Source organism: Colossoma macropomum, unplaced genomic scaffold, assembly GCF_904425465.1.
Source record: "Colossoma macropomum unplaced genomic scaffold, Colossoma_macropomum, whole genome shotgun sequence".
In the NCBI taxonomy this organism is placed as follows: Eukaryota; Metazoa; Chordata; class Actinopteri; order Characiformes; family Serrasalmidae; genus Colossoma; species Colossoma macropomum.
The window spans coordinates 33,653,252-33,672,266 of NW_023494800.1; the positions used below are offsets into that span (position 1 = coordinate 33,653,252).

Sequence of the window (19,015 nt, forward strand, 5' to 3'; positions counted from 1 at the left end):
ACCCCCATGGACCCTCACAGAGCAGGTACTATTTGGGTGGTGGATCATTCTCAGCACTGCAGTAACACTGACGTGGTGGTGGTGTGTTAGTGTGTGTTGTGCTGGTATGAGTGGATCAGACACAGCAGTGCTGCTGGAGTTTTTAAACACCTCAGTGTCACTGCTGGACTGAGAATAGTCCACCAACCAAAAATATCCAGCCAACAGCGTCCTGTGGGCAGCGTCCTGTGACCACTGATGAAGGACTAGAAGATGACCAACACAAACTGTGCAGCAGCAGATGAGCTATCGTCTCTGACTTTACATCATCAAGGTGGACCGACAAGGTAGGAGTGTCTAATAGAGTGGACAGTGAGTGGACACAGTGTTTAAAAACTCCAGCAGCACTGCTATGTCTGATCCACTCGTACCAGCACAACACACCACCACCACATCAGTGTTACTGCAGTGCTGAGAATGATCCACCACCCAAATAGTACCTGCTCTGTGAGGGTCCATGGGGGTCCTGACCACGGAGAAACAGGTTAAAAGGGGGCTAACAAAGTACGCAGAGAAACAGATGGACTACAGTCTGTAACTGTAGAACTACAAATAGAGACAATATGGTCGGTGGAGCTGATAAAATGGACAGCAAGCGTACTTAAGAAGTGGCTGAGATGGTGTCTATAGATTATTTTATACAATTTGTAACATTCACAGAAAAGTCATGCGATTTGCTGTTTAAACAACTGCTATCAGATTATCTAAGCTTGGAACGTGGTGGTCAGTTTAGCTTGAAATATTCAACAGGGTCCAGGTCATGACACTTTAACGTCAACCTGAAATCAAAACTGACCTGTCCTGCTAAGCAAAACTCAGTATATTAGTGATAAAGACAGAAATTCTTGTTTTATTCTAAACTTCCATCAAAATGTAATGACTTTGCTCCACCTCTAAAACATCTTCTGATGTTTGATTACCTCACTGTGCACCAGGGGGCGGGGCAAAATGATTTTAACCAATAATACAATGTTTGATCTCCTCCTTGCTCCCTGGATACTGTGATTTTCTCAGAAATACAGCAAATAACATGATCATTTCTGATTCACAAGGACTTTAAGAGAAGTTTGGTAAAGATTTACTTTACATTTATTGCAGTTTAACTGACTAACTACTGTCGGAACAAAACCTTGTATCTCCATGGTAACTGGTAACTTTACAGGAGAAGGAAAAAACATACTTTACTTTTAATGTAAGTCAATGGAACCAGAATTTTTTCCAAGTCATTTTGAGCCATTTCCTTTGGTCCATTCACCATGAAATTTACATACAACGTAAAGGGCAGCAGGCATTTTCACATAATGTCAAAAACTGAAAAATTATGAAAATGGAGATATGAGGTTTTCCTCCGACAGCAGCGATATGTTCAAATCTGTGATAGGGCCGAACTGGCGTTTAGAGACTGATCTGAGGGCCGTGTTGCTTTTCATCTTCTTTGTTCTCTGCTGGTCGTGGCTGATCCTGGAGCAGCTTTCAAAGAGGAGGTCTCTGAACAAGCTGCCCTCTGTCTCAGGCCTCAGAGGGAGAGGGAGGGAGGCTTAGCTGTAAATGAAAGTTCTCAGCACAGCAAGTTTTTACTCAAACAGAACAGCGACAGAACTCAAACAGACTGTAACCCCCCCTCCCCCCCAGCTCTCCTACACACGTTTTCCTCACAGCACAGATTGTGTTTGAGGTTGTTTTTTGAGAGTGACCTCATCCAGAGTTTTATTTTTCCAGTGTAAGGAAAGGTGTGTATGTTTGTACACCATTTAGTGTCAGGCAAGGTTGTGCACGCTCACCCTCCTCTCCTCAGTCCCTGCACTGCATCTCTGTGAAGATCCTTAAGCTTGCAGACAACGCCACGTCGTGGTCGACCTCACGACCAGCGGTGATGAACCTGCCTACAGAAAGGAGATCAAGCAGCTACAGCAGCAACTACTGATGAAGGACTAGAGGATGACCAACACAAACTGTGCGGCAGCAGATGAGCTATCGTCTCTGACTTTACATCTACAAGGTGGACTGACAAGGTAGGAGTGTCTAATAGAGTGGACAGTGAGTGGACACAGTGTTTAAAAACTCCAGCAGCACTGCTGTGTCTGATCCACTCGCACCAGCACAACACACACAACCTGATTCCCAAACCCCTCGTGCCTCAACATCAATGGCTCTGTGGTCGCCACTGTGGAGAGAATGTTCTTCCTGAGGCAGCTGAGGAAATTCTACCTGCTGCAGAGCCTGATGACGCAGTTCTACACAGCGGTCATCTGGTACATGGCCCTGCAGGCAAGACCAAAAATGGATACGGAATGACCATGACCCTAGACTCCTCAGTCGGCACCGCATTAAAAAACATTCCTGCTTCTGTACTGGGTATGACCACATGGGCTCCGGAATACTTTGGAAAACCCTTGTCATTTCGCTGCATCTATAAATAAAAGTTAATATACACAGTGGTGCTTGAAAGTTTGTGAATCCTTTAGAATTTTCTACATTTCTGCATAAATTTGACCTAAAACTTAATCAGGTCATTTATTTATTGATTTCAGTATTACCTTTGATTTCAGTATCTGGCGTGACCCTCTTGTGCAGCAATAACTGCAACTTAACATTTTCGGTACCTGTTGATTAGTCCTGCACGTTGGCTTGGTTGAGTTTTAGCCCATCCTTCAAAACAGCTTCAACTCTGTTATGTTGGTTTGTTTCCTCCCATGAACTTTGCTGGTATAATTCAGAGTTCATTCAGAGTTTCATCAATGTTGGTAAGCCATCCTGGCCCAGATGCAGCTAAACAGGCCCAAACCACGACACTACCACCACCATGTTTCACAGATGGGATGAGGTTTTTATGCTGGAATGCAGTGTTTTCCTTTCTCCAAACATAACGCTTCTCTTTTAAACCAAAAAGATTTATTTTGGTCTCATCCATCCACAAAACATTGTTCCAACAGCCTTCTGGCTTGTCCATGTGATCTTTAGCAAACTACAGACGGACAGCAGTGTTTATTTGGACAGCAGCTGCCACCCTGCCATGCACACCATTGTTGTTCAGTGTTCTCCTGATGGTGGACTCACGAACATTAACATTAGCCACTGTGAGACAGGCCTTTGGTTGCTTAGAAGTTACCCTGGGTTCCTCGTGGACTACTACATGCCTTGGTCTCGGAGTAATCTTTGTTGGTCGACCACTCCTGGGGAGCGTAATGGTGGTCTTGAATTTTCTCCATTTGAACAGTCTGGCTGACTGTGTTTGGTGGAGTCCAAACTCTTTGGAGATGGTTTTGTAACCTTTTCCAGCCTAATGAGCATCAAAAACTCTTCTTCTGATTGCCAACCCACTGACTGAAAACACCTGACTTACCTTCAAATTATCTGCTAATCCTAAAGGTTGACATACTTTTTCCACTCACAGATATGTAATATTGGATCATCGTCTCGCCGCTGTGAGATTAAAACCTCGTATCTCCAGAAACCATTTCTATTGGTCCAATCACAAAATTTTAACATAAAAAAGCACATGGCTCTGCAAGTTATGTCGAAAAAAGAAAAAACAAAAATAGAGACACAAGGTTTTGACCTGACAGCGACAATATGTCCATTAATTAGCTTCAGCACCTTCTGTCTGCTTACTGCCTTTGTCATCGTTACATGAGATGAGCTAAAGGTTGTTTTAATGTCTCTGTTTTGTAGCTATGGCCGCAAAAACGGAGCAGTAAAATAAATGCATTTATTTACTAATGTATTTGTCAGGGACAGCGGCCACTGCTAAACAGTATCATTAGAACTGTACAGGAGCCAGAGCTAATTTGCATCTCTTGTCTACAGCCAGATGTTCGTAACATCACAAGGTATCGCATTTCTTTTGCGATATCCAAATCAAGCGAGCGTACAAACTTTTATGAATATTTTGGTGGTTTTAAATGCTACTTGCCGATTCCATCGAGTGGTTTTTATTCGATATGTCAACATGTCTAAAAATTATAAAAGAAAGCACACAGTACAAAAAACGAACAGGTAAGAAAGCGAGAATCGTCTTCGGAGTTCTTTTATTTCCATATCCTTAAGTGTCATACGTTACATAATCCTTGAGACCAAATAAAAACATTTCCAACAAAAATAAATCATGAACTGTTAATAAAAAAACAAAAAGGAGTTAATAATACACGTCTTACGCAAAGGCATACCAGTTTGCGTTTGTCCCTGTTTTCTTGCCTTCTTTTTTTTCCTCTTTTTAAAATTTTTTTTGCAAAACCGTTATAAAATCATAAACACAAATGTTCGTCTCGTCTCCATGACGATCTCAGGCATTCAGCTCCTACGAGTTAAGGCCATGTTAGTGTGGGCACGTTGCCACGGCGACGGTCATTATAGCGTCATAGCACTGCATCATAACATAATTCCCTTTTGTTTTGGCAATTCGATCGAACGGATGTGACATCCACAAACGCTTCGAACAGGAATAAAAATTCAAAATAAAAGTCTGTCACTGCTCCCAACGGAAATTAAATGGTTTTGAGTGAGGGGGGTGCAGGGGGGACAGCTATGTAGCATTTAGGGGTCTTGTCAAGATTGTGGCGGTGTTGATTGTGCAGCACGTAGTCTGAGAACACATGGCTTGTTGTCCATGATTTGTTTGGCTAATCAGCACCTGACCTGTGGTCTTTAAGAGACTGTAGACTTAGCATGTAGCGTTTGCTCTGTAGTTAAGTTTGTAGTTTGTATGAAGTGTCTGTCCGGCGCTGGCTAGCGGCACTGTGTTTGCGCACAGGTGGACGCTCTGCGGATTCCTCTCCATCCTCCTTTCTTTTTCCTTTTGTCATCTGTGTTAGACAAGGATCAACCTTCTCCTCAATACACAAAAACAATTAAAAAAAAAATAAAACACGTAAAAATAAAATAATTCCAGAGCTTCATGCCTTCCATGTTCCTCCACTCTATCCCTATTCCCAACCTCTCGTGCTCTTGCGTCCATCTCTTAGGCTTGTTCCTTATCGGCTCTCCACAGCTGCTCTTTCACCTCAGTCGGAAGCGTTTTGAACAGGTCTTCCTCCACCACCAGGCCCGAACGTTTGAGCAGCCGGCACTCGGACAGCTCCACCGGCAAGCCCTCCAGACGGTTACCCCGCAGCTCCAGCTGGGTCAGACCCGTCAGCTCGCCGACACGGGACGGCAGAGTGGTCAGACAGTTATTCCCCAGGTTCAGTGTCCGCAGCTTCTTACACTGAAACAACTCGGCGGGTAATGTTTCGATCTGGGAGGGAGAGAGGAGGAAACATCATCACCATCATCATCAAGATAACCATTAAAGGCAATAAGCCTCTGGAGGCTGTACATTACAGTGATTTTACCCATCATAAAGACTACGAGGTACGATAAACACCATACAATCATATTATGTAATATAATATGATTAAATATACCAAAGTTCAACCACTATAAATAAACGTTTATTATTAATATCTAAATTCACTGAAAGAAGAATGGAAGATGAAAAAGTGAAAGAATTATTCCAATGACATTACTGGCAGGTGAAACAAACTGATTCAACGACACCCTCTTTTATGGGAAAATGAACTTTTAACTAAAATATGTACAAAATAAAAAAAATAAAGTGAAATATATAAACATAAAGATTATGAAAATGAAAGGCAGAATGGAATCAGTGTTAGGTGGTTTGAACTGTTAAAAAGAGAAACAAGTAGGAAAAAAAGGGAAAAAAGAAACCATAAATAAAGAAAGAAAGAAAGAAAGGCAAAAAGGGAAAATGAAAAAGAAATAGATAGAAATGAAAAATTCAGTAATAACTGCAATGAACAATGGAACAAGCAGGTGGTCAACCACTGGTAAACACAAACTGTCTACAGCACCTGTTATCCACAGGGTTCCTCAGGGCTCTGTTCTTGGTCCCCTGCTTTTTCATATTACACATACTGCTCCTGATCTTCCATTACTATGCTGACGATATGCAGATATATGTAAGCACAAATACCACTACGAATGAAAACTCTAGTTTAAGAAAACCATCATTCATGTAAACTCAGATCCTGTTAGTAGGCCTGAAATCTCCACCAGCTGAAGTGACCGCTGTACTGATACAGATGAAGCCTGAATGTGTAGCTGCTACAAACCTGGGAACTGTATCTGAGTCTTCACTTACCCTCATATCACGTCTCTCAGCCAAACTGCACTGTTAATCCCTGCAACACTGCCTGCCTTCGGTCTCCACTCACCGCTAATAGAGCTGAAACACTGCTTCAGGCCTTCATCTTCTCCTGCATCGACTACTGTAATTCTCTCTCTGCTGAAACACTGACCACCTCACGCTCTGACTGCACTTCCAGTTCCTCCTTCAAAACTCTTTACACAACGCTGCTCTCATCACTCCGCCTTCCTGAGTGTGTCTCAACTTCAAAGCTCAAAAAAGGAACCAGGCAAATTTTAGCATTAAAAAAACTGTAACATCTGACCAAAACAGACCGCGGGGGGTGGTCGGAGAAAGATAAGCTAGAGAGAGAGAGAGAGAAAGAAAGAGAGAGAGAGAGAGAGGGAGAGAGAGAGAGAGAGGGAGAGAGAGAGAGAGAGGGAGAGAGAGATAGAGAGGGAGATAGAGATAGAGAGGGAGATAGAGTGTATGGGTGAGCGTGTGTGCATTTTAAGCGTGCTCTGCACAGGGTGACGCCTTGTAAACATGCTATTTTCAGCAACATGCCACACACACACACCCCACACACACCCACACACACACACCCACACACACACCCAGCTGCAACCACCCACCATCCCAAAAATCCATCCCACCACCTCAAACTCAGAACACACGATCAAAGATCCACTAAAATGTGTTCTCACTTGTGTGGTCCGTGTTACTGGTTTGCATGTCTGTGTGCACAAGTACACGTCCCAACTTCTCCGTCTGCTAGCTTTGGGCTAACCAGGTTTCTCTGCTGTTGCCATGGTTACACTTTCCCATAAGGCCCTGTTTAACTCTACAATGTTGGTTTGCACCAGTGTTTTATATGAAACCTGTGAGCACATCTTTGGCTGCGTTCACATTACCAGGGTGAAGTGGCACTAATCTGATTTTTGCCCCTAATGTGACTCAGATCTGATGTTTTCAGAGCTGTGTGGACACGCAAATATTATCTTTTCAAATCCGACCTGAGCCACTTTGGCTACGTTCAGACCACCAGCTCAGATCCGATTTTTGGCGTATTCAGATTGTATCCAGATTGCTTTTTAATAGTCTGGACAGCAAAAAACCACATGAAATCCGATTCTGATCCAGACCATTCGGAGGTGGTTTGAAATGCTATTCCAATCAGATGCGTCTCAGTCTGGACACTCTGCACTCAAACCGGATTTCAACGAGTCTTTTGTGTCACTCACAATGCGACACACAGCGACGATGTCGAATCCAGAGTGACGAAAGTGCTGGGATTTGAGAGGAGCGCCAAACATTCATACTCATGCCAGAGAATTCGGAGGAGCTTTGGAGGGCGAGATGATGCACCTCCATCTCTCCTGCATCCGCGTTTGAAATCCGCATCACCAGTGTAACTACGTAGTTACTGGACGCCTACGCCATTACCACTGCAACCCACGCAGACTGGCTGGTGATGTCTGGACACACAAATTCGATCAGATCACTTGCAAAAACCAGTGCGGACAGTCGCCTCAAAAGATCTGATTTGAGAAAAAAATCTGATTTGCCTGCAGTCTGAACACAGCCTTTCATATGCTGTCCTAGATTGGATACAAATATTTGAATGAATACGTATCCGTTACTGATTAGCATGTGCCCACGTGGGTCATTTCAGGATGCTGGTTTGTTTACACTAATGACAGATTTGAGTCACTTACCTAAACGAGTGTGAACCATCATATTAGAGAGATCAGATCTGAGCAAAAAATCTGATTTGAGCATTGAGGCTTGTAATGTGAACGTAGCTTTTGATTTAGAGGTCAAGCTCTGCCAGGTGTGTGACCATTCAAAGGAACAGCAGGCTTTAACTGCCAACATGGACTACAGGCTGCCTTTAAGTGCTCCTCATCCTCGTTACCAGGCCGCCTCCATGAACCACGTTACACCAAACTGTTTGGAATGACTCTGTTTATATCACAACCGCTGAATTGCACAAACTGCTGTAAATCCCTGTTAACTGTTATGAAACGTCTTAAGTTGGTGTCCTCAGCAACATAAGATCAGACAGCGCATTAGACGTGCAGTTCGAGCTGACATGCAGGATCGTTTCAGATCCTCCAGTCTGATAAATGTGCACACTGAGGTACTAATTCAGGGACACTGGTATGAGATTTATGATACCACCCAGGCTCAGCTTTAAATATCCCAAAAGGATCAATTACAAAGCAGCATTCCTGGCTTAACAGGCTAACGTCTCCAGTTTAAAGCGCCGCAGAGATACAATCATGAATCCAGCTCCAGTCTGAGTCATGTTTACAACTGATTCTGTCTCAGATTACTCATTTTTCCCAAACTCCTAATCCAATCAGCCAAAAAGCTACACAACAATAGAAATCTGTTGAGCAATAACCTTCCTGCATTTGTCCACCCCGCCTTTTATTGACTACGGTCAGAGTCACTGTCCACATACTCGCCTCCTCTCAGTGCTGCAGAATGATGATAAATCCATGATTCATTCCTGATAATAATCTTACATCTGTAAGTGAGGCCTAGCTATCATCATGCAAGGGAAATAAACTTGACCTTTAAATGTGTAGGGGTCAAAACAGACGTGTGTGAAGTCCTTGATGACCAGGTGGGGGTGGACAGAGGAAGTGGGTGACGGCATACATTTCTGTCGAATCCACTGACTCATTCAGCGGGACTCTGGGGTCGCTTGCTCCTATAAAAGTTTGGAGCGCTGGTCTGGAATCAGTTTCAGCTTTTCTACACTAATGATTACTTTTATCATTGTACTAATGATTTGATTAATCAAGCCCTATTTGTGGATTTTTTAAGACCAAAAATAAAATGGACTAAACAAGAACATACAATAAAAGATGCCTAAATACTTCACAGACAAAGACTAAAATAAGCCTTTGAAAACAGCTCACTGAATGCTTTTTGAGTCATTAGTGATTGTGCACTGCCAAGCAATCAGCTTTGGAATGTTTGGTTTAATCGGGAATGGTGCTTTTTATTGGACGCATGTTTTTTGAACAATAATGATGATTTTTTTATTTTTATAGGAATGAGTGCCAAAAATGTGCCCAAAAGTTTGTGCACCACTCTTTTACAACATACTACAATTACACTAGCAGCTTTCCAGCATCCATGTGGGATACAACATCAACTGTCGAGCAACATCCTAGCAATAGCAACCACCTAGGAACACCATCTTGGATACCTCAGCAACCATAGTAAGGCCTAAAAACTACCTTGGATACCATATACATATATATATATATACTATATATATATATATATATATAATATATATATATATATATATACACACATACACACACACACACACACACACACAGCGCCTGAAACTTTTCCCAGTATTGCATATAATACCTATGGGGTATATGCATGATGCTCCTCCCCAGGTCCTAAAAGGATAAATGGTGTGAAATGCTCACCCTGTTGGCTGTAACAGCGAAATACTGCAGGTTCTGCAGGAGTCCTATGTCTGAGTGGATGCTGGTCAGGTTGTTGTGGCTGAGGTCCAGGTAGCGGAGCTTGCGGCAGAAGAAGAGCTGGCTGGGGATCTTGTCGATTTTGTTGCGGTTCAGGTAGAGGCGCTCCAGGTTGGTCAGCGTGCCGATCTGGATGGGGATGTAAGCGATCTGGTTGTACCACAGCTTCAGACACACCAGCCGGTGAAGATGCTGGAAGCTGATGATCTCCTCGATGGTCTTCAGATTGTTGTCCTTCAGGTCAATTTCCTATTCAGACAAACAGCACAGAACACTGAGTCATAGAACCAGAACATCTGCACAGCTTCTACTAGTGATGCATCGATGCTATTTTTGTCAGACAGTGTATGAGCATGTTTTTAAATACTTGCTGGCAGCTCGAGATGTTTGTTTATTAGCGCAGCAGTTTGTTTATTACACCAGGCTTATGTCACACAGTATGAGGTGGTATCTCAGGTTGGTATCTGTGCATTTGATACGAGTACAAATACGAGTAAATGAGCATGGTATTGGGCCGATACCCGATTCCTGGTATACGCAGAATTACCTGCAGATTGTGGAGGCTGAAGATGGAGTGTGGGATGCGCTCCAGGTCACAGCGCACCAGCTCCAGCTCCGTCAGGTTAACCATCTTCTTCAGACTGTTCAGCACCATCAGCTTGGTGCCCTCGTTATTGATGGAGAGCTTCTGCAGGTGCACACCCACGTCCGTCACCACCTGCGGAGAGGATTATTCATCATATTAGAGTGATCCCTGTTTAGTTTAGTGATCAAATGTTATAAGAGTACAAACTGGTGCCTCTCCATTCAGTCATAATTTTATTATCAATATATAAAATAAATGACGCATATTTAATATTATTTAATGGTTTATATCCTGCTGAGCTTGGCCTATACTCATCTGCTCACCTGCCTTTCAGATCACAGAAAAAAAAACAGTGATGTCAAAGTAAACATGTTATTGACATACTGGCACAATAAATGATTAACGTCATTCATTGTTTTTAATGCCGTTAACACAGTTTCCTGTTTCGAACCTTCAGTTCCACAAAGCTGAAGTTAGGCTTCTTTTACGCAGGCTATTATTTTTTTGAATTTGCAGCTTCTTCTTAAATAGTACAACAGTTACATTCTGGCGCCTGTAGCATTTAAGGTGGAATGTCAAATTTGAATTAGAAGCCAATTTAGTTCCAGCACGAACAGCCTATCAGCCAATCTATAACATTGGTAATGTTAGCACGTATGACGTGTTCAGTGGAAAAAGCTGGTCAGTGCTTGCGGGAAACCTAAGGACAAGTCAACAAGCAGCAAACTAACAAAAGCAACGGCGAAGTGGAAACTGCAGCTCCCCTTGAAACAAGACATAACATAGCGTAGCATGACCATCCAGTGAGATGAGAGCGGGAGCCTACAATATCAGAGGAACTGGAACATCGAGCCACTATTGCTCTCACTGGATGGTGATCAGTAACAAAAGAAAATGTTATCGGTAATAAAATAAGGGTAATGAAAGTGTATTTTGTCCACTTACATAGCTGTAACAAAATGCACTGTTTTTAAATGGAAAAACACTCCTTTAGAGTCACACTTGAGCAAATAAAACAAATGTCAAATCACAATGAACTATGCAAAGCAACACGATTAATCCTGATCTTATCTCGTTCAATTACACTCGCCAGCTATCAGTACTAGGGCGTGAGGATAAGGTTGAAGGCTAGTTCATGCTTCCTAAAGTCTTATGGGGCTCCACCACGTTTTCAAACTAATGCTAACGCGACGTCATTGCAGAGCTCAGTTACATCAGCTAGCAGATGCCCACTCTGACTAGCACCACGGTTAGAGATGTGGGCAGGATGGAGGGCCATAATTCCCACCCAGAGAGCAAGACCAATTGAACTTGGACTCCCAGCCACGAACGTAAACACTGGAGAAATATACAGCACTTTTAAAATGAAACAATAATAGTCATATCGCCCCCTACACTTCCTGTAGTGTATTACAGTCTGTCAGAATGACTGTGTGGATCATAAGAACATTATAGAGGCTTTTTAAATGAAACAGTAGAAGCCATATCGCCCCCTACACTTCCTGTAGTGTATTACAGTCTGTCAGAATGACTGTGTGGATCATATGAACATTATAGAGGCTTTTTAAATGAAACAGTAGAAGCCATATCGCCCCCTACACTTCCTGTAGTGTATTACAGTCTGTCACAATGACTGTGTGGATCATATGAACATTATAGAGGCTTTTTAAATGAAACAGTAGAAGCCATATCGCCCCCTACACTTCCTGTAGTGTATTACAGTCTGTCAGAGTGACTGTGTGGATCATATGAAGATTATAAAGGCTTTTTAAATGAAACAGTAGAAGCCATATTGCCCCCTACACTTCCTGTAGTGTATTGCAGTCTGTCAGAACGACTGTGTGGATCATATGAACATTATAAAGGCTTTTTAAATGAAACAGTAGAAGCCATATCGCCCCCTACACTTCCTGTAGTGTATTACAGTCTGTCAGAATGACTGTGTGGATCATATGACCATTATAAATCAATATAGAGCCTTTTTAAGTAAACCTTTTTGTTGATGACTAATAGACTTTATCAATTTATCACTGTATTCTCAATCTGACCTGAGGCAGCTTGGTGAGGTTGCTCTTGAGTCTCAGCACTTTGAGCCTCTTGAGCTCGCGTAGACCATCGATGACGATGTAGCGGTTGTTGTCGGCGCTCAGGTTGCCAGTGAGGTGGAGCTCGCTCAGGTTCTTCAGGCTGTAAATCCACAGAGGGATCTCCTTAATGTCCGTGAACTTGATGTGGAGAGATTTGAGGTTCTCTCTCAGGAAGGCTAAGGCAGGAGCCTCGATTTTGGCCGGCGTGTGGTACAGCCACATCTCCCTCAGATTGGACAGCTGAGCGATGATGGGCGGGATGGTGACATCCGGGATCAGCTCCAACTTCAGCACCTGAGGGGCACATGGAATGCTATAGGTTAGAACAGGGACTGCTCTAACTTAGAACAGGGCTGTCACTATCGATTAGAGATAGTATTAATCAGTATTAAGGTAGTCTACCAATTATTTTGAAGATTAAATAAGTAATCAGTTTAAAATAAAAGACAAACATAAATGGACTTAATTAACCAACCAACCATGCACAGCCTGTCAAAGACTCCAAAATACTTTCCTAAAACAAGATAAACTAGTAAACCTTTTTTAAATTAAGTTTTTAAAAACATAAAATCAGCATATAGATTATCGTCACAAACATGACAAATCCTGGGACCCCAACTTTAAAAATTTTAATTGATTAAAACTTTTTTGTTGCTTAGCCTGAATGAATAAACTTTTCTGATTCACTTCCTTTGAGTTGAGAAAGAAAATTAATGACAGAAAAAAGTAAAACACGTTTTTCCAATAAAAACACTGATATTGAGCAGCAACTGTGACACATTGCAGTAAAGAGAATTAACCTCTTTGAATTAAACTCCTTGAGACCACCGGTGGTTCCAAAATGCACTTCGTCATATTCTTCATAACTTTCATATTTCATAAGCTACATTCTAAAGGTGGGGGTCGTATGAGAGCTGTAACTGTCTTCTTTCCAATCAAATAGATGGGTGATGTAATTTTAAACCCTTATAATAAAAGAAGATGAACTCACTTTTTTTTTTTCTACTGAAAGTCGACCCATTTTTCCACAAATCTGGGCTATAAACTATAAACAGATGGCGTCTCTTCAGTGATCTGAAAAAAGATTATTTTTATAAAATAATACAAAGAGCGTCTAAGATTTTTGGCTTTCAGCAGTAAATTGAAAGTGTCGCTGTCCAATGAAAAACAAGTATCTCCAAAATAGTAACTTTACAGTAGAGGGCAAAAAAGTTCTTTACTTTCTATACTTTCTAAAGTTCTTTACTTTCTATACTTTCCAATCATCAACAAATTTTCACACAATGTTGAGGACAGCTGCTGAGCTCAAATGATGCAGAAAAGTAAAAATCACAAACAAAAAAAAGTAAAAATCACAAAAAACACATTCTGTTCATTTGAGGGGAGCTTTTAAAAAAATAATAATAAAAAATTTACATTTATTTCATGCTGAATAATTACTGAATAATTTGCCTTACGATTTGGTCATATGAATTCAGACTAAAATATAAAAACTAAAACTAAAATATAAAAACAACATTCTATATAAAATATGTCAAAAAATTTACCATACTACATACGTAGTTCATTACACCCATATTGTCTTTAAGCAGGTGTTTTTAACCCTGATACATCACATCCAAAGCGTTTCCAAAGAATTCCAGCACATATGTAGTTAGCCTACTTTGCATAGCCAGATAAAATGGTCACCACTGAAGTAGCTAAACAAAATGTCTTCATACAGCAGGTTTATTTCATGTAAATATACCTGAAATACACTCGATAGCTAACTTGAATAATTATGATTTTACTATTCTGCCAGCTGGCTGTTGTTAAAACCATGCAAACAGCACGCTAGCGCCTAGCATGTTTCCACACAGAGAGTTTTTCTTACATAGTAGATTCTGTAGTAGTTCTGATTTCATATGTGGAACATTTTCTTCTTGAGTGCAGCAAACAAAACCCGTGAGCCTCTCTGGAGCAGGGCTGGGTATCGAAATTCAGCACTTTTATTAAATCACTTCAAAATATTCACCTAGCGAGTTAGCAAGACATAGCAAAAAGTAGTTTTCATTTCCATAACCACACAAATATGGTTCCCACACTGCTAGCAACCATGAAAGAGGTACAACTTCCTTCTCCTAAGTTCAAAATGAACAGACAAAGAGAGAAAGAAAGAGAAAAAAAGATGGTGTCACAGCACAGATCAGCTCAACGCTGTGAAACGCTGTGTCTGAGGTAAATATGCCTGACCAAACCGACAGCACCAGTCAAAAGGACAAAGTCAGTTGAATTTGCTTTCCATAATCTTAGATATTTTAATTTACAGAACGTTTCACCTTAATTTTTACTTTTAAAAGCCTTGAAGAAATGTTTGTTTCTTAGTCACACAGTGTAGGTAAGATATCGCTGTTGTCTGAGCAAAACCGTGTGTCTCCAAAATGGTAACTTTACAGGAGAAGGAAAAAACCCATTTTACTTCTAATGTAAGTCAATGGAACCAGACTTTTTACCATGTCGTTTTGGGCCGTTTCTTTCAGTCCATTCATCATGAAATTTACACACAATGTAAAGAACAACAGACATTTTCCAATAATGATAAAAACTGAAAAATGACAAGGTTTTGTTCCGACAGCAGCGATATGCTAGTTTGCTAATATGTGATATGCAATATTCAGAACTGATAAGTTTTGTTTTTTTACTTTTTTTATGACCATTTTATGTGTATTTAACATTGTGTGATAAATTTGACTGATTTCCCTTATTTGGCTACTACTGTAATAGTCCACAGTCAAATGACTGAATGTCTGATACGTTTATAATGGTACACACTCTGAACTGATATCTTACTTGAAATAACCTTTTCTAGAGTGTTCTGAAAACACTATGAGTTCATATTCCTCTAACCTGCACACATTAGCTGCTCCTATTCCTTAGCTTTTATTCTGCTGACGGTTTTAAACCAGAAGCAGCTCAGCCGGTAAAACAGAACGTTTCAGTGATAGTTTTGTTTTCATTACTGGCTGCACTCGCAAATGAAGAATGTGACTGGGAGTGTATGTTGTACATGCTTCTGATGGCAGGGCGCATGCAGAAAGTACTCGGAAGACTATTATAGTGTAATAGCCACACGCTAACACTTTATGTGCCAGCGTTTAGATAAAATATGGATAGCTCAAACCCGGATGTTGTAGTTACTTCAAGTTTTCTTATTCCAGTATAAAACAGTTCCACAATGTAGACATTTTGCTCTCTTTATTAACTTCTGAAAATAGGCCTCAGGTATTCTCCAGGGTATGTTTTGGTTTCGTCCATCTGACTTTACATGATCAAATCTTAAGGCAAATTATTCAGTAACTGCATGAAATAAATGTACATTTTTATTTTATTTATTTTTTGTAAAAGCTCCCCTCAAATTAACAGAACATGTGTTTTATGATCACACATATTGCTATATGCTTACAATTTACTGCTGAAAGCCTAAAATCTTAGACGCTCTTTGTATTATTTTATAAAAATAATGTTTTACAGAGCAGATCACTGAAGAGACGCCATCTGTTTATAGTTTATAGCCCAGATTTGTGGAAAAATGTGTCGACTTTCAGTAGAAAAAAAAATTGTGAGTTCAGCTTCTTTTATTATAAGGGTTTAAAATTACATCGCCCATCTATCTGACTGGAGAGAAGACAGTTACAGCCTCATACGACCCCCACCTTTAGAATGTAGCGTATGAAATATGACAGTTATGAAGAATATGACGAAGTGCGTTTTGGAACCACCAGTGGTCTCAAAGAGGTGGCGAGGTTAAGGATAATGTCTATTTACGTCACAACAACAAGTAGAACGCAAGAAACAAAGGATCGGAACTGGATCAGGCTTATAGCCAATACCTGATCCACTAAAACACACCTGGATCAGCTGGATCAACAGTAATCTGGATCTGACTGGGACATCCCAAGAATATTTTAATTCGTTTAACACATTTATTGCTCAGGCATAATTCCATATGTGTAGTTTATAGTTCTAATATTGTCACGATTTCTCTACAAAGTAGACAGTAGTCAAAAGAAGGAACATCCTTCTATGGAGTTGGTCTAAAGTTTTGACTGGTACTGTGAGCAAACACACACACACACACACACACATACACACACAGCGAAAATGTAGCGCTACATTTACATTATCTTCACTCTGCTACAATCAAAGCCAACTGCTTCCTGTCCCGACATTCCATCTTGAGCTAAATGTCTCACAAAGCAGGAAATTAACTTAAGCTGCCTTTATTAAATCAGCCTTGGAATCTGACAGAAATGTGGCAGCCCAGTAAGGAGGGTTCAGGACCTGCATTCATCTGAACTGTGATGATACACTTACAGAGATGTTTGTTCTGATCGCTCTACAACGGATCTTCCAGTGCAGCCAAAGTGAAGGTGCCTTCGTGCGCTTTTAAAATTATCGTCCGTAAGTGTTTTCCGACATAACTCTCCTATTATCTTTGATTCCGTTCAATGGTTAATGTCTCTAAATAAATGACTGACATCATTTTTATGCTTTAAAGTTAATGACATTTCCTATTTTTTTAGTGGGGACAAATGAATAAACATAAAAAGGATGTGATATGTTTTCAATGTCCTGTGCACATTTTGTACGCATCTGTGTTCTTCAGGGACAGTTTGAAGCCAGGCTGTTTCAGCTCAATAAATAAGTATCAACATCTTACACATATTTGTTTTGGCTGTTTGGGATGATATTGAGGTCAGAATAACATTGCAATTTTATAACCTTCAAAAACTGCCCTCTGCTTAAGGGCCCTAATCTAACACAACTATACCTGTAGAACTGCGAGAACCACAGACAGTTCACGTGACATGGTGGGGGTGGGGGCATAATTCTGATAAGAACTTTGATGTTTGTCAGACATTTAAATTGCTTGGGTCAAAGTGACCCCTAGGATAAAATATGTTAGTAAATTTGAGAACAGATTCAGGGAAACTGGAGAAATCTCTCTGTGCATAAATGAAAAGGCCAAACAAACACGACTGGATGCCCGTGATCTTCAACCCCTGCATTAAAAACCAGCATACTTCTGTGATGGATATCACCACATGGGTTTGGGGATACTTTGACAAACCATTCTCAAAACACTGCTTGTCACTGCATCCACAAATGCAACTGCAGCTAAGACTATATTTTTGCACAGCGGAAGCCTTATGTCAACAACGTTCAGAAACACCGCCGAGTTCTCTGGGTTTGAGCTCAACTGAAATGGACTGATGCACAGCGAAAATGTGTCTTGCGGTCTGACAAGGCAACCTTTCAGATTGTTTATGGAAATAATGGACGTTGTGTTCTTCAGGCCAAAGAGGAAAAGCACCACCTAGTAAAGTTCCAAAGGCATGGTCTGTCATGGTATGGTGGAGTATTAGTGGATAACGCTGAACACATTTTGGAGGAACATATGCCGACTTCTAGATGACATCTTTTTCAGGGACATGCTTATTTCAACATGACAACAACAAGCCACATTCTGCACGTTACAAAATCACGGCTGCGTAATCGTAGAGTGCTGGTGCCTGACTGGCCTTCCTGTCTCCTATTGAAAAACATGTGGTGCAGTATAAAGTGCAAAATGTGATAAAGACCCCCTCCCGTTGCGCAGCGTACGACTTGTATAACTGAAGAGTAAAAAACTCCACTTTCAAAACTGGACAAAACAATGAAGCTAAAAACATCAAATATGCTTTTGTACTGTTTTCAATTTCATACATGTTAAACAGAGTTTAATAATCACTGCTTTCTGTTTTTTTTTGGCATTTCACATACGGTCCCAATTGTTTCGAAACTGGATTTGTAAAAAGGCACGCAAAAAATGATTAATAAATCTGGCACAAAGACTTAATTATGTCTAATTACATAAATAAAAAACAGGACTATCCGAGACGTGAACCCAGCCTAACATAGCTGCACCACGCCCACCCACCTCGAGCTCCAGCAGGTCGAAGACGGTGTCGGGAATGCCGCTCAGCATGAAGAGATGAAGCTCCAGCTTGTCCTGCGAGTTTTTGGTGATCCTCTGGCGCAGCTTCTCCAGCGTCCATTCGTTGTTGAGGTTGAGCTGCCGCAGCTTGTTCTCGCTGACCTCGGACAGGAAGACGGCGAAGCGCTTGGAGTAGAGTGGGTCGTACTGGTCGATCATGTGCAGCATGAAGGCGAAGTCGTTCTTCACGTCTGGGATGTCGCTGTAGCTGCTCTCCTCGCGGATGGACTCGAAGGAGTAGTGCTTGAGCGAGCGGCCCAGCATCCAGCACAGTGTGTACATGCAGATGAGGCCGTAGACAATGACCAGAGAGACGTAGAACCAGCCCAGGATCCTGAAGAGCGTGGCCAGCGGGTGGGCGCAGTAGTACACCTTGTAACCCGTTAGCTGCTCTATGTTTACCCTGCACTCCACGTTAAAGGTGATGTGGCCAACGTTGTACGCCGTGTAGCTGATGATGAGGATGAACTTGATCACCTTGATGATGGTCTGCCGGATGTAGAGGCGGTATACAATGTCGCCCTCTTCCACGTGGATCCGGAACTTCTTTACCTGAAGAGAGGCAGATTAGGTTATTATGGTCAGCTGGTCAAATTACATACTTTGTTATGAAAATAAGTGAACACATGATCTACAGAGAAC

The 19,015-nt window shown here is 41.3% G+C and overlaps 1 protein-coding gene across 4 annotated transcripts in view; it reads right to left on the reverse strand.

The window, feature by feature from the left end:
• Positions 1 to 4,540: 4,540 nt before the first annotated feature.
• lrrc8aa (leucine rich repeat containing 8 VRAC subunit Aa) overlaps positions 4,541 to 19,015 on the reverse strand; it is a 49,049-nt gene continuing 34,574 nt past the window's right edge. For all 4 annotated transcript variants that reach the window (XM_036589059.1, XM_036589061.1, XM_036589060.1 and 1 more), the window contains exons 4-8: positions 18,317 to 18,925; positions 12,319 to 12,651; positions 10,232 to 10,402; positions 9,628 to 9,933; positions 4,541 to 5,272 (exon numbers count right to left, since the gene is read on the reverse strand). In XM_036589059.1, coding sequence (XP_036444952.1) covers positions 4,997 to 5,272; positions 9,628 to 9,933; positions 10,232 to 10,402; positions 12,319 to 12,651; positions 18,317 to 18,925 — 1,695 coding nt within the window. In that variant the 3' untranslated portion in view covers positions 4,541 to 4,996. The remainder of the gene's footprint in view (positions 5,273 to 9,627; positions 9,934 to 10,231; positions 10,403 to 12,318; positions 12,652 to 18,316; positions 18,926 to 19,015) is intronic.